A 21,698-nucleotide genomic window follows, 5' to 3' on the forward strand; every position below is an offset into this window, starting at 1 on the left:
TAGTTTCAAATTATGTATTTTGATGAATAAAATTTACAATTCCCTTGCTGAACTCAATCTCAAAGTATACAGTAACATTTACTGCCTTTAAGTTATTTCTTGAGAACTTAGCTTACTGGATCCGAGGCCCTCCAGTAACAACACAGGCTCACCGACCTGCAAATGCTATGTTCTTACAATATTCTCATGCTGATTATTCCAACAAGCAAAAATTGAACATGGAACAAACTAATTAGAGGCTGACACCCATACAGGCAACAAAAGAAAACTGATGGATCTGAATTACAATATCACATAACCTCCACTGTAGTTTACATAACAATCTGGTGAACAAGTTATCAAACCTAGTAAACATCAAGAGCTTTTGCAAATATGTAAACATAATGTATCATTGTTTAAAATGTGAATATATTCCAATCTTACTCTCTTTGGTACTGGCTGCGACTTAGCCACCCAGATGACTGGCTGATCTGGTCACAATACCTACTCTACTCTTATGACTGAAATGTCACTAGATCAAAGTCACAATATAGTTCACTTACTTGAAAACAGGTGTCACTCAAATACAGTTCTGAAAAAGCTCCAGAATTTCTATCAATTATTATATATTGGCCTTTAAATGTTCGATAATTTTATCCAAATGAAAACAGTCTTCCAATCGGCTAAAGCCACATTAGTAGTAGCACGTAGTAATGAAAATCTTCAATGCTCAGTAAGACAGTGAAGTCATAATAATGTTTTGACTCGAGCTCTTCTTACCAGGCACAGAAGGAACATGTAGAAATTCAATTGTAGAATAAAATTAAATGAATACCCCAAACTGCACGTATTTCAAGAGAAACTGGTTTTTGATCACTTGTCTAACATGTAGTTCACATATATGTATGATGTGGAAATTACAAGTAGTCCAACTGAATTACGACTAACAATTTATCAGCTGGGATTCAAGCTCATGTATTTTCCAAGAGTTACAATTTGTAGCTCCTGCAACTGTGAGAAATTAGTAATATAGATAACTACATGATTCCATGGTACTGAAGTAAAACAAACCTATTTGAGGCAATAACAGATTAACTACACATCACCATGCCATAATTGCTGTCTGAAAGATGCAAATTACCAATAAACTCTCAATCTACATGCTGTTAAATTTAATATTTTTATTTTGTAAATTTTACTTTTTATGTGGGAATAGTTTGTGATTTTTTTTTATTGATTTTAAAATATACCTAAACCAAATAAAATATTGATTTGTGCACCCAACAAACAGGATGTGGATTTTTGAGGCACTGGACATAAGCAGAAACAGAAAGAAACTTACCAGAATAGGCAAAATGAATACACACATTATACATATGACCAAAGATGCTTCAAAAGTTTCCAAACCCCAGTCAGTAATCAATAATCCTACCAGAATGCAGAATCTTGAGCACTTTACAACGTAGCACAGATAAAATGAATGTACTGAAGAAACTTACTGGACATCACTGTAAAAGATTATTTACCAGAACAAGCCATGCTGGTTGCAAACAACACCTTCTGCTTCTGTTTCTTCTTCTTCTTCTTCTTACCTGAACTAGACTCACCTTCACCTGTAACATAATTGTCGTCAAACACCCATTGTATCACTGAAAAGCTGATGCTGAAGAAACTAAGCAAACAATTCTTTCAAACCAACTTATATGCAGAAATAGACAAACATACCCCCAGCATAAGTTTATAGCTTACCTTTTGGAGTTTCTTTGTCAGCAACTGCTTTTTCTAGTGCAAGAGCAATGGCATCACTGAAGCTCTGGCTGAATGTGGGGGCAGGAACATAACCCTCCGGTTCTGGCTCACTGTCAGAGTTGTGACGTCGTCCTCCAGCTGGTTTGATCTTACTTGTAATTGGCACAGGTGCCGAAGGCTCCACACAGCTTTTACTCTTTCCCTCACGCAGCATCTGCGATAAATGATAATTGTGACATAGCAAATCAGTAAATTTAGATGCTATGCCTCCTATGTGCCCACTTTGCAGTGGCAATGTTACCACTCTTTTCATCTACAAAACTTGTGAAAGTTAATCTCTTGCTACAAATTATGTGAAATATTATTTCAGAAATAAACATACTTATGAAAGCAGTGCTGTTTGTGTGACTTTGATAAAAAAAATTATGAACCTCATATATAATGTCATGACATTACAGACATACAAATTTTTAAATTTTACAATGCGTGGACATTTAAAACTGAAGCGTAACTTTCTTCTCTTAAGTTCTACAGCCTTAATCAGGTTCATCATCCCTGTTCTACAAAAATTTATGCACAGAAAAAAGTTATATATACAGTTTATGCCATCAGTAGGCATTAAAATAGCTAAGAAAGCATATGAGAAGACTGCAAAGCTCCCAATATAATTCATACCCGTGCAAACGACATTCCTGGCAGGTCAGGAGAGCCAACTTTTGGAAGGACATGAACTTCTTCATACATTTGTGATTCCAGACTTAAGTTCTCAGCTTCTACAGTTGCAGATGAAATGCTCTCATGAGATGGAGTGGGGATGTTTGCCATACTTGACTGAACGGAGGCAGAGAAGTTTGTACTGAAAGTGGGAAAAGGTGCAACTGTTAGTCATTTTAAATATGGACAGGGGGGAGGGGCATGTAGAATTTTAAATATAACAAAACCACTTTGTAATATAAATGAGCCGGGATAGCTCAGTCAGTATAGTGACTAGCTACGGGCTGGACGGCCGGGGTTCGATCCCCGACGGGGGCAGAGGATTTTTCCTCTAGCCTCTGCGTCCAGACCGGCTCTGGGGCCCACCCAGCCTCCTCTACAATGGGTACCGGGGTCCTTTCCCGGGGGTAAAGTCGGCCGGGGCGTGATGCTGACCACTCACCCCCATCTAGTGCCGAGGTCAAGGAAGAGAGGAGCTATATCTCCGCTAACCCCAAACGCCTACATGGCGTATAGTGGGACAAACTTTACTTTACTTTACTTACTTTGTAATATAACATATTTTCAACAAAGACATCAAATCAGAACTTCCAAAGTGGATTCATACAACCCTGGATAAAGTCCAACAGGAGGTTTCTATTAATCAGAACTTTCTTCACCCACCAACTACAAACTGCTCAAGAATACCCTAGCAGCAAGTCTTTAACATACATGTGAATTACCAGCCTCTAAACACTGACTAGAGAGAATCATGGAAGGCCTAGCAGAATCATCAATTTGATTGTAAAAGCGTCAAGTACAATGACAAGGGAAGCAAAAACCTGACAATCTCACTACTTACACAGCAGAATCACAGTCAATTCCACACTGAGGAAAGTGGTGTTGTGATTCAATGCGTATATGAGGTGTAGGATACCGACCCCAACGCCGGTTCTCTTCTTCAATAATTTTCTTTTCTCTGCGCCTTTCATCCCGGGCACGACGCTGGCGGCGTTGTCTTCGTACTTCCAGTTGGTCTGGAAGGGCACTGATTCATTAATTCTTATACTGCCAAGATCAATTAGAGCCAACAGAAAAAAAAAAAAACATTGCCAGCATCAATGAGATTCATCCTCAACATTTATGAACAATTCAAATCCAAGAAATTCATTTAAATAAAAATTCAACAATTTTTGGTAAAGATATGAAACCAAATGAATGATAAACATAAATAAAGCAAGATTAATATACCCAAGAATTCAAATATAAAAACACTTGCCAGACCAACAAAGCATAGGCCATAAACATGGATCTGAGGACCAAAACTGAAACGTTTATCTCCTTTCATAAAGACGTATTTTTCCTTTATCATCATCCGTATCATATCTTTACAAGATATTTACCATCTAAAACATGTGCACATAAAAAATGCAACTGCTCGAATTAATGTGTGTAGTACGAGAATGCAGAAAAATGGGGTTATAATACAAGGTACTGAACCAAAGGTCATACCATTTGTAACCATGACTAGAAACTTATTACATAATGGGATTTCCCACTAAATTTAGCAGTAAATTAATATTTGTACAGTGCCATTATTTGTAATCAACCCTTCACTAGACTCTATAAATACATAATTTTTTTTAAAAGAAACCTGGCATTGTAATTATTACACAAACTCAAAGCACACACACCTTGGAAATGGTCTATAGTTTCTTTTGACACAATCGGAGGCTTCAGCTGTATTTCAGCTACCTCAAACTGGCAAGTTATTGGAAGATGCTGAAGATAGCGTAATCTACGCCGCAGTTCTTCTGTCATGGAACCTGATTCCTTTTCAATGATGCAACCTGTTAAAGTTGGAGGACAGTGCTCCAGGGATCCGTAATAGTGCTGCAACATGCGCACGTTCAAGGCATGCAGATATATGTGTTGACCATCTTCAGCTGCAAAATAAATCAGAACAGATTAGCAAGAACCACAGCTCTATTAGCTTTTCAAGGACTCTGTTCCACAGTTTTAGTAAGAATGCACTACAAAATACTGCAAGGTACCAAAAATTAAAAATACAATTATCTGTAAAATAAATAATGGTAAACAGGATTGATTCCTTACCCTGATAAAAATAGAAATGTTTGACCGGTTGTACTTCTGACTGCCTAGTATGCACCTGAAGATTTGTGGGAATCTCCAAGTCTTCCACTCTAAAGGCAGTGTTACCATCATCACTGCTCATTCCCTCACTGCTCACGCTCTCGTAACGACATCTATCCGTATTTTCTCCAGACAATTTCAAGCAGCTTGGCTCATTACAGCTCGCATTTTGTTCCAGTGCCATTAATGACTGATTCTCATCTGAAGGTAAAGATGTTAGGATGGGAGAATTATCCAATGCAGCATAATCATCGTCAAATGCCGAATTATAAACAACGTCCTGCAACCAAACAAGATCAGATAAGCACTCTGAATATTACAAATGAATACATCGCAATACAATAATTTTTGCGTACTTACACTACTAAGAAAAGATGTTTGAAAATAAAATGTTCTTGGCAATTTTATGCATAGATTGCAAGCACTGTATTTATCAGATTATAAAACAACTTAAAAATTCCCTTCACACTGGAGATTTTAAAGATAATTAATTGTATTAGTTATTCAGATAAAATTATTAGGTATAATTGTGGAATGAATATACCTTCCTTTCTCTTCATAATGGTCTATTTTAGGTCCACTGAATGCTTTTGAGGCACCAATTTTCTCCTCCAATACCATAATACCTGAATGCCTTTTAATTAGTCTCTGACATACCTAATAACAAGCGTTCAAAATGACTATCATGCGAGGTTTGTACGAATTAAGATATCTGCTTATATGATGTCTTTCTTTCTTCCTTCCATGGTGACACTGGATAAATTCCATGAAGTGCTGCAGTAACAGTTTGGAAAATATACTTAATGGTCTAAAAATATTTTCATATTGATATTATACTCTATTCAAGTTTTGAGATATGTCAGTTCTGAAATACCGATTTTCCCCACACACTGCTGATTCAAGCTTCTCAATTTGTGTTTGGAAGAGGATGCTGAAGATAAAAAAATATCATCATCACTGTGTCTGTCCACAGTCAACTAAAACCCACCAATGGATACTGAAAGCTGGTTCAGCACTGTCAAACAGCAGGCAATGGTATTAGAAGTGTTGATCGAACCTTCAGGTTCTGATACTAGATACTTAAGTTATTGTTATACATACTGGTTTGCTTTCTGCTGAACTTTTCTGAACATTCAATTCTGGTTTGTCATTTTCAGTCTGCACTGTTAATATCTCCTTAGATAACGCTGCATGTCTTTCGCTCAGCAGGTTAATCGCTTGCTCAATAAAGCAGGTTTCAGGACAATTTTCTTCTTCAGACAACTGCTTCTGAAGTTCATTTCTCTCGTGGTTGACGATGGACATCACCTATATATAAACCATTCTGTTATGCATCTGTTACGGGGGAGAGTAAACTGAATAATAAAGTACACTGTTAAGGAATAGCTTGAAAATATTGGATTACTTCATTTGTAAACTTTGAGGAAGCCATTGTAGCCTATTTGTAATGGACTGTCCCGGCATTTCACTACAGACACACAAAGACAGGAAAGAAAGGAGGTGGTAACCCAGATCAAATTTGAACATCTCTGGTATATGAGTTGGGTGCATCTTGCCAGGTCCAGCTGCTCAGCAGAGGTGGAGACATCACATATAGCACTTGAAAATATTCACCTCTTGTGGTGTAGCCACGAGAAGTTTGGAGTGAACTGTATCCACGACGGTTTCTGACACAGACAGGAGTTGGTCAATGGGACGAATGCCACACTGATCTACGGGCAGAGCAACGAGTGAACCTCGCTCACGTTTCATCAAACGCATAGTGACTTCCTCCCCGACTGAAAGCTGCATGTGGGGTACTGCAATTACACTGTGGAAGAAACACTTTCACACAAACCATTCAAAGCATCAAGGTGACATCCTAACAGAAAATGTCAAGACTTTGAGTGCTGGCAATGTTGATTATTTTACATTGGCTTTTACTAATAACTGCAAGGAATCAAGTTAAAAAGAGAGTAGTTTTGCTCTAATTTGGAATATGCATTTTCCAAATACCTACTTGACAGAAAAATTAATTTACTGCAACCACAAAAATATTATTACAAATCTTATAACTGCAGATATAACAGTGCACTATCAGAAAATTTTCTATACAGGTTGTTAAATACTAAGGATCTTACCAAAACCAAAAAATGTATACGGGTTGGGGTAATAAAATTGATGATGAAATGCATACCACAACTGAGTTAAGACCCCCTTTGAAATATGCCCATTTGTAAAACTGGGGTGGAAATGGGAAGATATTATTGAAATGGATCACAATGAAATAGAATGGAAGGTTAATAAAACTGCCACAAGATTATATCCAATGGTGTAATCTGGTGTTTAAAAGGTGTTAATATAAAAACACTTGATCACCTGAAGATTGGAGTAGAGGGGAAAAAAAAAGTATATCTAAGATACTTGAGACAAGAGATAATACCCAACATAGCATTCCCATATCTACGAACAGGTATTAAATATGAACTCTCTCTCCTACCTTCTTAGGTCTTGTTTATGCACTGCTTCATAACAGATAGGACATTTCCGCCATGTTTTATCAGAAAGAGCCAAATAGTGAAGCATACAGGGCCAGCAGTAAATGTGGCCACAGCGGGTCATCTTCGCAGCGACTGGTGGATACAGGCAGATTGGACAGGACAACATTTCAGAACTCTGAAAACGCTGAAAACAAAACATGCAAAGGCATGAATATGGACACGGCAAACAAACACAACACACTTACACACACACAATAAAGAAGTTTTCTTCCTTACTATCTGTTCAATGAAGTCCCAGTTTACCAAAACATCAGGATTTGAAGTGTATGGTGTATAATTACCATCAGCCTTCACCACAAACTGGCAACTGAAAAATGAAAAAGTCAATACATTTAAACAGACCTAAAGAGCAAATGTCTCTGGCATGGCAATTTCAATGCTATGAAAGGATAGCTTTTAAGGTTTAAAAAGATTAATCTTTTGATAACTTACCCCCTAGTCAACATTTTTAATTCAAAAGAAAATCTATGGAACATTTTGGGATACAAATTTAATGTTACATAAATTGGCCCTCATCCTCAGATGGTACTCAGTGAAAAACTTCTTGTCTTTCATATTCCTACAAACACGCCTCGTGAGAAAGCACGATTTGGCTTATTGGACGAGAGTCGAAATATGAAAGCAGAGAAGTACGTATAAAATTTGCTAGTTTCACACTAGTAATGAATCATGAAACAGAATAAAGAACTTGCTCTGCAAGAAACTGTTTGTATCACAGCTGCTTCCGCAAAAGCTCTGAAAAGAGCAATTTGGTGACAGAACAATAATCTTAAAACTTTGCATATCGTGTAGTGTAATAGAATATAGAGTAAGCAAACCAACAACTATTAACACTATAATAAGACACTATTGCCATAGTGCCGTGTGTCCAGCACATTCATCTAATCTTACTAAACGTGACTTATTTATTGGGTAACTTGTAAGATAGACAAGGAGTTGAAGGAGCACATCTGAAGACATTTCAGATATTGCTAATGGAGAACTTCTTTCAAATCCCTTTTGAATGACACAACACGTGAATATATTTAGGAATAACATTTTCAGCTCCTCTCATACTTCAGGTAAGTTGCTTTTAAAATTATGGAGTGGTTCCAGACTCATGTTAGCATTAACTGGCAGTGCTTGGCCAATAATAGGCTGTCACTAGTTAGCAGTGACAGAAACCTTCAAGTTTTTAAAAATACGCACTAATATTTGTACAGCAGTGCAATGGTAAGTGTTACAACATCACAAATGGAAAATAAATGACCACGTAAGATATCTAGAACGAGGTACAAAATTTTTATGAAAGTACACAATAAAGTGGGGGGAAAAGCAGACACATTCATACATGCAGTCTGTTCATTCTTACTTCGTCCTAACAAAACCAGTTCGTATCCTTCTGCCTTACATTATGGTGATTGGTGCTTTTGCTTGCATGTCGTCTGTTTCTGCGAAGAACAGGACAATCTCTTTCATTTAAAATGTAGCTATCAAAGCATAAACATAAACATGTTTCTGGTAATTTCAATTTCTATCACTATTTCTTTAATGTCACGTACGTCCTGACAATGGCCCAATGGCAGCATTCACCAATCACGCGTAATTGTTTATGCCAGGACTGAAGTAAGAATGAACATATAACAAGAGTGATTTTAGGAGGACAAAGAGGAATGCAGGAGGCTTTATAATAATGACACATCCTGATGAATACGTTAATGGATGTTGATGATGACTGCAATGCCTTTGAAACTCACTTTGCTTGTAAGAACTGCTCCTTGTTATATTTGTGTTTGTGGGTAGATGTTAACCACCGAGCAGAACCATGCCGTCCCACACCTGATGGAAATGAATGCCAGTGGCCAGAACCAGGTACAACACCCTCTCTTGGTGCATAATGGAAGTTCAGCAGATGGTTTAAATTCTGTTTCTTATTTCCTGGCACAAAAACTGAGCCAATCTCATCTGGTACTACCTGTGCACATATAAAACTTCATTACAATGATATCTCAATAATAAAAACAAGTGTTGAAAGCACTCCTGGAAGAACTACAGATGTGGCTGCATCCCACCCTCCCTTTCATCCCCTCCTGTCACTACAATCACCAATCACCATTAAAATAAGAGTCCTGTATACAAAACCAAAAGTATTCTATTTTTTCTTGGAACTGACACACATATAATGAATCATATACATTAAACACATAACACATGAATGCTTTCCACCTACAAGAATATTACTAGCCAATTCAGAAAAATACAAATTAAGTTGGTTATGCTAAGCCAACACAAACTAACCCTATGCCTTACACGAAAATACAAATTACAATCTAATACTGTCCTACACAAGCCATGAAGAGATAGGTAATGCAATTCCAAGATGTGGAGATGTGTGTAGGCCTTACTTATGGCAACTCCTTTTGCATGTTCTTTACCTTGGTATTCTCCTTTCCACAGTTATAATACTGTCCTCTGGGCCGTGGCCTTTTGTCGAAAGATTTACTCTTTTGTAAGACTGTCTTCCTATTTGGATCAAACTTCGTGCTACTAGATCCATTTGGCTCTCGCCGTCGCACAGCACGGGGAAATAGTTTACTGTTAACGGCATCTAAAATCAGATATATGGATTAGTTTTTATGTACTTCATATAACCACATGCCTAGTGTGGAGGATATGGCAACTTTTTCCTTAAGCATGTTTAACAGTATAAAAGCTATGAAAATGACAGCCTTCCAGGATATGGTGCCATATAATCCTGAAGAATGTGATCGAACATCTCAGAGGAATTTACTACCTCCACCATTCCTCAGATGATGGAGGAAGTAAGCACTTCTGAAATGTCAATCAACTTCTATAAGACTACATGGTCCAATGTCCCAAAAAGCTGTCATCTTCATACTCACCATCACAAGAAACAGAACTTACATAAGCTCATCCTTTCATTCAAAAATTTCACCTGTATTTTAAACTAAAATAAAACCTAGACACTTATTTGTTTCCTTATATTATTCCTTAACAGAAACACATACCCACCTTCTGTATACATTAAAACAAGAGAAAAAGGTGACAGTGGAACCACGGTTCCGGAGAATCTGACGTAAATACGTCTCTGTAATGTAATGAAATGTAAGGTAATGTAATAATTCTTATATAGGATAAGTACTTTTGATATTCTAAAACCTTTTTACCAGCTCAGCTCTTTCCGCAATAACGAAAGCGGATTGTTGACGGCAGTAACGTAACACATCAATGCCGAATAAACAGATGATGTGACAATTAGTTTCTTAGGTAACATAACAATGCACGAAGGAGTTCATATAAAAGCTGACCATTGTTGTCGGTCCATATTTACACAATGTTGATATTGATCTTTGACATCCTTGTTACGCCTTTTTGCCGAATGACCCTTCCGTATAGACGTATTTACGTCGAAACTGGAATTGGCACACATCCCCACCAATTACATTACAGGAAAGGCTGCTTCGCTATAAATTCGATTTTTATAGAAACCACCCCCAACGTTAACTGTATCTTACTGCCATTATTACGCACTAAAGAAATTTATCTCAAAATGATGGAACTAACTTGAACATGAAATCAACATTACAATTTCTCGTACCGAACGACACATTGGTCCTACCAAGGTCGTCATCAAGACCAAATTACAGTTGCTACCGAATAACCTACCTTGACTTTTCTTCAGTTCAGTTCCGTTTGCCTTCCCAGGGGCTTGAGCTGAACGACCTGATGGTTTCTTTTCCATTGTATAATCCTCTAACATCTACAGCAACACTACTGGAGAAAAATTCTCCGCATGGAGATACGGCAATAATATTCAGGCCCGTCATTTTTTTCAGCAAGCCATGATTAATTATTATAAATTATAAAATACCTATTACCGGTAGTGCACAATCAATTTTAAATTAAGTAGATTCTTAAAACAAACTGAAAAAGACCCTCTTGGGAGCAGGGCACTCCCTGTCGTCGAAAACGACGATTTCAAAAACGATTCCAAATAATCACTGGCGTCGCTTATATGGCGACGGCCAACAGTACCTTGTTACACAACTAAAACCTGAAATTCGCAATGCATGTCATATTAAATGTTCTGCCATAAGCACAATGGAAGCGTTGCTTACTTAATAAAAATATTAAGCTGACATAAAAATGTGATAACTCAGTAGCGTTACCATGCTTAATAAAATTCACATTTAATTATTCCAACCATATTATCCGGTTCCATCGCGTACTCCACCACCTTTTACATTTACCATGGCGGGATTTTAAACTCTGTTCAAGCTGTTTTGTATTTGGTATGATTTCTGCTTCTCAAGGAGGCGAGTATGGAAATGTTCTGGGATATTCCGTCGTGTAGTCTGTTATTAACTTACAGACGATTTAGAGATGCTTGTTGCATCCACTATCAGGGCAGGAAGCATCTCCATAATATTGGTAAACCTCTACCAGACTACACAGCACAATATAAAAAAAATCTTCAGTTCATATTTGTGCTTTTACCATGAAGAGCAAACATTTATTTGTCAGTTTCTTCAGTTATTTCAGCTTATCACTGAAAAATAAACAGAGATTTGTCATCATTTTTGGATAGCAGTTTTAAGAACTTAAAAATTTATACTCCTCCTCCAATAGTCAGGGTGCTTAAGTTGAGTAGTCCTAAAATGCTGATTTTTAACAAACTGACAGCCTGAGAAGACTAACAGTTTTCATAAATTACACTCCCATTTCAAAATACAACACAAAGTTAACCACTAGCAATAAAATGAAGAGTTTTCTTGCACATTATTTCTTTATTTATAAAGTTTCATCCTGGTACATTGTGATATAAACCCCTTGGACAACATACATCATATCACTATGTTATTTAATTTGTCTATAAATGGATGGGTCTTCGGGAAAATAGGGTTGGACGGTGCTGACTGGATTCAGCTGGCTCAGGATAGGGACTGGTTGTGAATGCAGTAATGAACCTCTGGGGTCCACATATGCTTAAACATGTCTGGTGTCACAGTGTGTTATTCACGCATGATACCTAGTGTGACTATGTCATGAACTTCTACATAAGAATATCTGTATAAACTGACAATCATATTTTGCACAATACAGACAAAACTTGTATCTGAAGTCACAACATGCAGCAAACCAAATATTTTACCTTAAGAGGCTGACTGCTATTAGGTTAAAGGGGAAGGTAATTTATGAATAAAATGTACATACATAAACAAAACAATATTGTGCATTAATAAAATACAAGTATGGTTAAACAACAGAAACATAAAACACACAAGTATGGAATAAAGCCACTTTACAATAGTGCTCACTTATCACATTCAGAATTTCTAGCAATCTGAAAACATGACCCAACTTTTAGCTGATATTAAAGTTCTTGGCATAAACACATTTACATTTTATAAGAGATATAATATTTATAACATATTACACCTAAAATAGTAAAGAAATGCTACGTTATTTAATTTTGATCCAATCAAACACTTAGGTTTAAGTTTGTATGGAAATTAAAAGATCGTGCATAACACCAGTGGTCTGTTACCTTAGCATTTCCCAAACTGAGAAGGATGGAAGATATGCCAACATGAAAAATCTTTTCACAGTAAATAATTTTGCTCACTGGCTAATTTTTATTGACAACCAAAATTCTAGACTTACCTGTACCTTCATTTAGACATATAATCTCTGGAAATATATAAAAGTTGAAAAAGAAAAAACACAGTGGCAAAACCATTTCCAACACTGATATTGAGAACTTTCCCCTTTTCTAAACTATCTCCCACCTGTATTCTGCTGCTAACAGTCACATCTAATCAAAAAGATATCCCAATAAAATTCTGATATACCAAGTACAATCAATATCCTCTGAGCCTTAGAGGATCTATGCACAGTGGATATCCTATATACTTTATTATTCTGACATCAATTATACAATTATTTGTATAAAGTGAAGCTTTCGCGGCAATTAAAGTTGATGAAAGACTCTCGGGTTACAAGCCGCATCAGGTGGCTGAATGGTGAATAAACAATATCTTCTGCCGTTTCAAGAGCAATCTCTGCTCTCATCCTCAGGGTTGCTGCGTAACAAAACTGGTCCTTTGTAGCACGCTCACTGATGGCACTACAAAGGATCAGATTATTGTCCTTGAGTAGTGAATGTACTTATCATTATGTAAGAGCAAGATCTTCACAGAAATTAATTTTGTTCAAAAGAATAGCTGGTTAGAACAGTTTGGGAAACACTGTAAAAGTGAAATACCAGAACACAAGACACTGCATGTTCCAGAATAAAAATATAATTGTCAATAAAACAAGTTACTGTATTTCAATGTCTTCTTTACTCTCACTTTTCTCTGTAAAAATTAAGAACAAACTAAATTTCTTTATGTATCACACATCCTATTCTTACAAAGACAAAAACAATGAAAAGTTTCTTCACCTGAGTCTGAAAGATTTAGCCACAGGTATAAACATGTAATAAGTCAGCAAAAGGATTGACTGGGAAGACTTAATTTTTGGAACATTTCAACAGGAATCATTTTGTGCTGTCTGCTATTATGTGTTCTACAGAATGACCTTGCAGCCATGTGACCGTAACACACTAAACTATGACAAAAGAAGTCATTATTGGCAGGCCCAATACATGATATCACAGAGTGTGAAAATGACTGGTGTTATTTTGTTCAAAATTTAAAATCTGTAGAGTTTAAACAAATTTTGTTATGGAATGTAATGAAGTTTACATAGATCAAGGGTTTAAACAAAATAATGTGTCTTTTGCTACCAATTAACTCCACTCAGAGCCTACCAAGTTTTCTGAATGTTTACAGACAATGATTTTCCATGACAAACCATTTTCATAAAACAATGATCACTTGATTAAATTTTGGCAAAAAGATGTGCATGAATCATACAGTGAAATACAGTATTTATAATAATAATAATTATTGGGGGCATTTTATGCTGAAAAATGAAAACTGTACAGTAAGATGAGCATTAGCCCCAGAACACATGTACAATAATACAACTTCAATATACTCAAAAGCTTTATAAATTAAACTAAGCAAGCTGCATATTTAACTAATAAACTATTGCTACTTAATGAAATACGTGCAAGTCCCTGATCAGGGAATGTACCTGATATGGGCCAAAACAAACTGACATGCTGTCATGCTCATGACAATATGGCCTGCAATTTGAACATACAGGATAAATAGTGGACAGTTTATAGTATTTAAAAATTGAAGGTATAACTAATTTCTGATACAGGGTCACATTGAGAAGACAGTCAGTGGTTCAAGAAATTCTGTACAGTGACAAAAATCAAAAGATCATTACCATATCAAACATTCTGCCATTGGACCCAGTCATAAACCATTTCAAAACCCTTCACATTCTAAAACCATTTCCTCTAAGTATCATACAATATAATCCCTCCATCTACACCTTGATCTGTATGGCATCTCTTCACAAAATTTCTTTAACCGAAATTTTGTACCCATTTGTTTTCCCTCATGCATGTAACACATATAATTCTTCATAACCTCACAGCTTTATAACACAGATAAAACATTACCTATGAAAGCTCCTGATTATACAAACCTTTCCACGTTCCCTCTGTCCACTGTACTATGGCATCAAAGTCAATACTGGGGCATTTCACGAGACAGTGTCTGTCACATACATACTCCATACTAGAGATAAGGGGGGAAAAAAGGCCTACAAAAACTTTAACCCAACCCATCACTAAACACTGTCACAAGTAGTGAAGAGGAAAAACAAATGTTACTAAATATTACTGCAACTAGTACGCACTGTAAACTACTGTTTGACTAATACACCATTTTGTATAACTTTGTGAATATACATTGTAATAAGTCTTAATACCTGGCTCTGGAGAGTCAGCAAAATATTAATACCATTTAATTTAACAGAGAATAATCACACAGTTCCTTCTCAAATACTTTCATTTACATAAGTACTAGAATTATAAATGTTTTAATAAATAAACTTGAAAATGCATCCCACTTTTAAGTACAGTAGAATACAAATTAAGTACCAGTAAATTATGATGTAGTTGCATGTTTCCATAAATTCTAATTTCCCTAACAGCAGACAAAATTTCCTAATTTTTTATGGTCATGGTGCAAATAACATTTAACAGTACTAACATCTCATAAAATAACAACAGAACAACAAAACAAGTTTCTAAAACTCTAAAATACTGTGCAACACATATATAACCTACAAAAAACAGTACTGATCCTTTACAGCCTCTGCTGGATTCAACCCAATATTCAAGAAGTAATGTCCCAGTCCAATAATTTTAAAATTAAAACTGGACCTTATGGCGTGCATGTGTTCAAATAAATGGATCTCAAAGACAGTACTTTGTTGAACACACTCCATTTATCAGAAAATAATGTCTAAGTCCAATGCTGGACTAAACAAGACATTACTAAAACAAACAAAATGAAATCTGGTAGTATATTATGTGTTAAAATAATGGAATTCAAAGGATTAAAGTACTTTGACAAGTACTTCCGTGACGTTACACAGCTGAGACAAAATACTAATGCCAGATGTAATAACAGCAAAAGAAATGTAAGGTTTGAGGTTGTCACAGTGGTGAAGATATGTTCATCTGGGTTGTGACACTACACAGACTCACAGGCAGATACCAGTGTTTCAGAGAAACATATCATCTCCATCTTGAAAATGACTCTTGAAATTTAACCTCAAAAATAAAACACTCACAGTAACTGGCAGAACATTTTCTGGGCAATCTTACTTGAAATGCCCTTTGTCTGATACACACTGAAAAATACTGACCTTTCACGAGGTCAGTTGCACTAGATAAACATGGGCTTATGGGAGGAGCCCACTATAATGAAAGATGCTAACAACCCTGCACCGTAAAGAAGGAAGATGTTTCGAAACCTCAATCAAAGCCTCGGACAGACGGACCTAACAGAGGGCCGAATGGAAGAGGAGAATTGAGGAGGCCATGGACCGAATACGGACCGGAGAGCCAATAGGAGGCACTAGCAACCCAATATTACAGATATGAATTATCTATTCAGTGATGAGATGCACTCAGTGTTGTAAAGCCTGGATGGGTCAAAATGCTTAAGGAAGATGAGTCAGAGCTTGAGGGCTTCAATGCTGATGTCCAGGAACTGTGGTGCAAGATGCAGAAACTGTCCATCACATGGAATAAGTGCCCATGTCTCCACAACTGACAGAAAACTGAATATGAAGATGGTACATTTCTCTGAAATGTTGGTCTACATGGTGTCCCAACCCATAACATCATTATTATTGTCCTGTGGTTTCACAAAATACTGCTCAGTTCACTGCACAAGAGAGTTGGTACAGCATGACACATGTGCATATTCATATTTGTGCACTCAAAAATGTGAGACAAAGATACACCTAAAAACTGAATTTGATTGACAAGTTTTATAGTAGCTTAACTATACTATATTTCAGCATATTCAAACGATATTTTCAGAGCCGAGACAACACCAGAACTACCACTATGATCTAAGTTTCTGTGTATATGCCTTGTATAAAATGTTATCACAGCCTGTCATGTCAGAGCTGAGTTAAAAGAAGCAAATACGCTGGTGCTATGCAATTTTTTGTAAACCAAGTTCATGGCAATTCATCCCATGTCTATTATACCTACGTAAAACAGTACGTACATTACGAAAGAATATTATTACTGATGATATCAGTTGAAGTTCTTGTATTCTTTTACAGATGTACCCAACTACATGCAATACAGAAACCAAACTTGGACAAAATGTTCAACATGAAAGCTGTACTATTCACAAAACAACAACTGATGATGTGACAGCAAATACTGATAATGATACCTTCTGTCTATGTCCAGTACAGACAATTTTCTGTAAAGTTTCCACACTCACAGAAAATGTGCAAGAAAAGAAGTAACATTATCGGTGTACGCCTGTCAAATTCAGGATAATAAATCTCAATAATAGTGAGGGCTGCTAGATTTGCTGTAAATGCTCGGTTTTTATGGAGAAACTCAATGTTTTCTAAGCAGCATTCACATCATATCATAAAACATCCCTATAACTTCCCCACAAGAACCAATACATAATACACACCATTACTTCCTGTAATTCAGGGATCAAAAAAGTAGTGTATTTATCAAATTTCTGAGCAAACTTTCTAAACACAAAGATATGCACCAGTAGTAAGAGACTGTTCTATATCCTTGAGAAGAAAGAAAAAACTAAGAGAATTGGAGGAAAAGGAAGAAAGAGAAAAATGAGGAAAAGGAACAAAAAGAAAAATGAGGAAAGTAAGTTAGAAGATAGGAAAGAAAATTACATATTAAAGTAATGGAAAATAGAAGTTCAATGAATTCTGAGTTCTGCTACAAACAGTAAATAATCTAGTAACTGAAGATGTGACCAACACAAAATGAAGGAACATTTGGTAGAAGATGGAATAAATGTCAAATTCCACTTTCTACTGCAATGATTAGGCCTCTTGTGAACATTTCTTGCATTAATCTCTCTACTACAATTTTTCACCTCACTCTGCATCAAGAGAATTAGTTACAATCAGAGCTTGCACAAACAGAACAGCAGTGGTATGAAAGCTCCTATGGCAACAAAGACAGGCAGCATAACTGATGAGTCATCGATAGAATATGGATCTGGAGTTCGTGGCCCACTAGGTCGCCGGTTCTTTGCAGACTTTTTATCTTCTACTTCATCCCGATATTCTTCAGGCTCAGCTTCACTGGGTATAGGAGGCAATTTTGGGACATCTGTCACAAACACAAATATATAAAACAATCTCATTCTACCCATTTTAGGGTACCATAAACATAAATATATGAGAGACATATGACATAAACATAGATGCATACAGAAATATTATTCTATCTATCAGTGTTAAAAACAACATCTTAATTATCAAAATAAGACAGTCAGTATTACCTTCAAGTAATCCTTTTATGACACAGATGGCATTGACCTTGGGATTATCTCTGTAACCCTGAAATGTAAATACATATTAAAGTCTAATATGACTGATGATTTAAAATATTTGATATGAAACTAGCATCTCATCTGGAGATAAGCGTCTTCTGGTTTGCTGCCTTCATCATCAGGGCAATGATGGAGGCAGTAAGAACCTCTAAAACGTCAGTAAACTTCTATCAGACTACACAGTGCAACAACCCAGAAGACAGCCATCTTTGGACTAACCACAGTGAAAACCTCAAATCTCAATTAAAGAAATGTACCAAGACAGTTGAAATAATATTACCTTCACAGCACTGGTATATCTAAAACACTTATAATTTTACTTGCATAAGTGGGATATCCTCTGCAAATAATATGCATTAAACAAGCAGAAATGAGACACTATCTATATCATTACAGATGTTGACAACAATTCAGTTTAAGTATATGCAAGTTTGAAATACCAATCTTTGAAGAAATAATCACCTTAATAAATTCAACCCTGATTTTTCCACCTCTGATGTCTGACTCTTCTTCATTATAGTACAGTCGACCATTATTAACAGTGAAGGGAATGTACTCATCATGAGCATTACCATTCCCCACTCGGTCATAAATATCCAAGTCTGGAACTACTGTATGATCACCATTTAATACCACATCAAACACCTGCAGACATACAATAAAATTAATTATTATTACTCAGACTATAATATAATAGGCTTTAACTAACACTCTATTACCTAGTTCTCCAGCTTAAGTACCATCTTCAATAAGTTTTCTCAGTTACAGTAGTGATGATGATGACAACAACAACAATAATAATTACAAGTTCATTAAAAAAAAATTGTATTTACCTTTAATGAATGTAATATACTACTCATCTGTTATATTTCATTCTATTCATCAATATCTTATTTTCTGGTATGGTTTAAAATAAAGGTTTTCAACTATAATAGTCATATTTGGATCTGAAAGTGTTATAGTTAAATTTTACTTCCAAATGTATATTTCATTATTATTGAAGATGCCTAAATAGATATAGTGTTTTGTTATAAAACACACCTCAGCATATTTTGAAACCCCATTTCCAGGAACTAAAAGTAGTTTCTTCAAGTGAAGAATGTAATTCCATATTAACCAGCTTTCTGATTAACCACCCCTACCACTGGTCCCATTTATGTCAGTTACACTGAGTCCAATTTCACAGTCTTTCATTATTTTATTTATGGTTTATTTAAAGATACTGTAAATAGCTCAGACTATATTATACAGACTAGGATGACAGAACAGAATGATTAATGAGAATAAATGGCAAAGGATGTGAAAGTGGTCATGGTCTAATATAAGTTACCATCCTGGCATTTGTTTGCTAACCATTCAGTGTCTTTAACTTTGTTTGTCTGACAGAGTTGTAACAGGTTGTTTCACAGCAGACATTCTACAGCAACAGTGAGATGAGTTCATGAATGGTCAGTAGGTAAAGTCTGTAAGAAAGTATTCATTACCTATTTGAAGGTACTATCCTTGATTCTGTCTTAAGAGATTAATAAAAATAATGAGAAACACCAGGATAGCTAGTATCAAGCTGTAATTGAATTCAGTGTTACCACTATTTGAACCTGCCCTGTTCTATATCCAGTATGTCAGTTTTAAACGTAAATTTGGTGGTTATATAGTCAACCTTCCATTTTCACAACATACATAACACACTGATAATGTATAAGACTCTAGAGTTCTATGGGAAATAGTTGTACAGGATCCAGGTTCACATGGCACATATATAATCCTTGATAAAGTTCACCTATACGAAGAATCAATATAAATTAAATTAAATTAAATAACAGGACAATAAAATAAATGCCTATGAAAATTAATATTAGAGTAAATGTATTAACTTATAATGCAAAACCAAAGCAAACAAACCTTCATGTTTGGAGCATTGAAGTATACCTCACAGAATTTCAAAATCATAACATAATCACCATCTTCGTTAATTGGAATGTCATATCCAAATGTGCTATGATGATATCTTTCTGTCTGATATAATATATGGTCATTCGCAGGAGCACGACCGATTAAAAGCCGTTTTCCATAATCGGATGCTGTCCCCACTTTTCCATGTAAAGGGTCTTTCTCGTACCTCACTCCGAAACTGTCCGTGTGAGCTTCACCTCCTGCATTTATAGCATAGATAACACCCCCTATTCCAGTAACGTAATCAAAACAGTACACCAATAACATTAAAAAACACAAAATTGGCTTCAAATATAGTCTCATGTTTCTTGTAATCATACTGATGATTCACGTCAAATCAAATGCCGTCTCACCGAAAAGACCGATTATAATGTAGCATGTGTTCGAACATTTGATCTTGTGCACAATTTCAAAGAAAACAACTGAGACTACTGTGTTGTTTTTCGCTAGAAACGATCACATATGTAGGAACACGTGTCATTCACCGGTAAAGAAATTTTTGATTAGTAAAGACTTCGAAATCATTTACGATAAACACCACAGATATATGCCACAATTCGAACGCGATACGTCCGTGCCATCTCTTGGAAGGTTACAATAACCACCACAGGTATTCTTAACCTTGACACTAGATGGAGGTGAGTGGTCAGCTTCATGCCCCGGCCACCTATTTCTGGATAAGGAGCCACCAGCACACGTTGGATACATACAATTCCCACAGAACGTAAATAGTACTTAACTATCTTTTCTCAACAAACCTGGGTAACTGAAAACATCTGTGTAATTCTAAGTAATTTACAACTATTCTCAATATTTAACTCAAAACCAACCACTAACGTAATGTACCTAAACCACCTGGCCAGGCAAAGGCAAATACTAACCTGATCTCATTAAGGTCTGCCTGTACATGCGTAAAATGTGCACACATGATCAGAGGTGTGCTTAGGCAACCACAACGCCAGTTTAACCTAACATAACCTAAATCTGAAGCAGAGATACAAAATCAGGCTTAATTTCTGATATACATGTACAATCACCAAACCTGAAATGAACATATAAGTAAACAGACTAAAACTGTGTGCCTTCTTAACTCTTGTGCATTTTAAACAGAATTCTCCTGTATATATGTTTTTCTCAATCACTCCCATCAAATACTAAAAGATTATATTAAATAAAGCATGCAATTACCATACCATCCCAGCCAACTGAATCATCTTCCTCTTTTCTTTAGACAGTTATCCACACATACCACTTGAGCAACAGATAAAATATGAGTATTGTTAAATGATTAAGAAACAATTTTTCTGTATTTTAAGTTCCAAGATTTTAATGTTCTGTGACCCTCTCCGCCAAATTCCTAGCTGTAATTAACCATCAGAACACACAATGCAAGAAAGCAAATAGACATGTATGCCTATATCCACTTATTTTTTCCTATACGAAAGAGGCTGATATTCATATAACAGACTTTTCTTTTAAGGAAAGTTGAAAATAAAAATGTATTAAATCAACATACCTCTAGACTTCAGTAACAAATATTATATTTTGTCTTTTACAGAAGAAAGATAACACTGTACACATCAATAGACAACAT

General features: G+C 35.9%; 2 protein-coding genes across 2 annotated transcripts; both read right to left on the reverse strand.

The window, feature by feature from the left end:
* Positions 1-11,161, reverse strand: LOC110838773 (E3 ubiquitin-protein ligase RNF10). The gene is made up of 13 exons (XM_087349090.1): positions 10,782-11,161; positions 9,530-9,702; positions 8,852-9,069; positions 7,332-7,422; positions 7,055-7,239; positions 6,190-6,385; positions 5,677-5,883; positions 4,537-4,855; positions 4,116-4,367; positions 3,284-3,458; positions 2,404-2,584; positions 1,729-1,942; positions 1-1,592 (listed from the first exon to the last, which is right to left on the reverse strand). Exons 1-13 carry the CDS (start codon positions 10,873-10,875, stop codon positions 1,498-1,500), a joined length of 2,400 nt encoding a protein of 799 aa, XP_087205216.1. The 5' UTR covers positions 10,876-11,161; the 3' UTR covers positions 1-1,497.
* Positions 11,162-13,440: 2,279 nt separating this feature from the next.
* LOC110838778 (malectin) lies at positions 13,441-20,678 on the reverse strand. Its single transcript, XM_022082357.2, has 4 exons — positions 20,054-20,678; positions 18,614-18,796; positions 18,101-18,158; positions 13,441-17,928 (listed from the first exon to the last, which is right to left on the reverse strand). Exons 1-4 carry the CDS (start codon positions 20,420-20,422, stop codon positions 17,720-17,722), a joined length of 819 nt encoding a protein of 272 aa, XP_021938049.1. The 5' UTR covers positions 20,423-20,678; the 3' UTR covers positions 13,441-17,719.
* Positions 20,679-21,698: the final 1,020 nt, after the last annotated feature.

Source organism: Zootermopsis nevadensis, unplaced genomic scaffold (genome assembly GCF_977971745.1).
Source record: "Zootermopsis nevadensis isolate Lab colony 2312 unplaced genomic scaffold, Znev_1.0 Znev_ptg000015l, whole genome shotgun sequence".
Lineage (NCBI taxonomy): Eukaryota > Metazoa > Arthropoda > Insecta > Blattodea > Termopsidae > Zootermopsis > Zootermopsis nevadensis.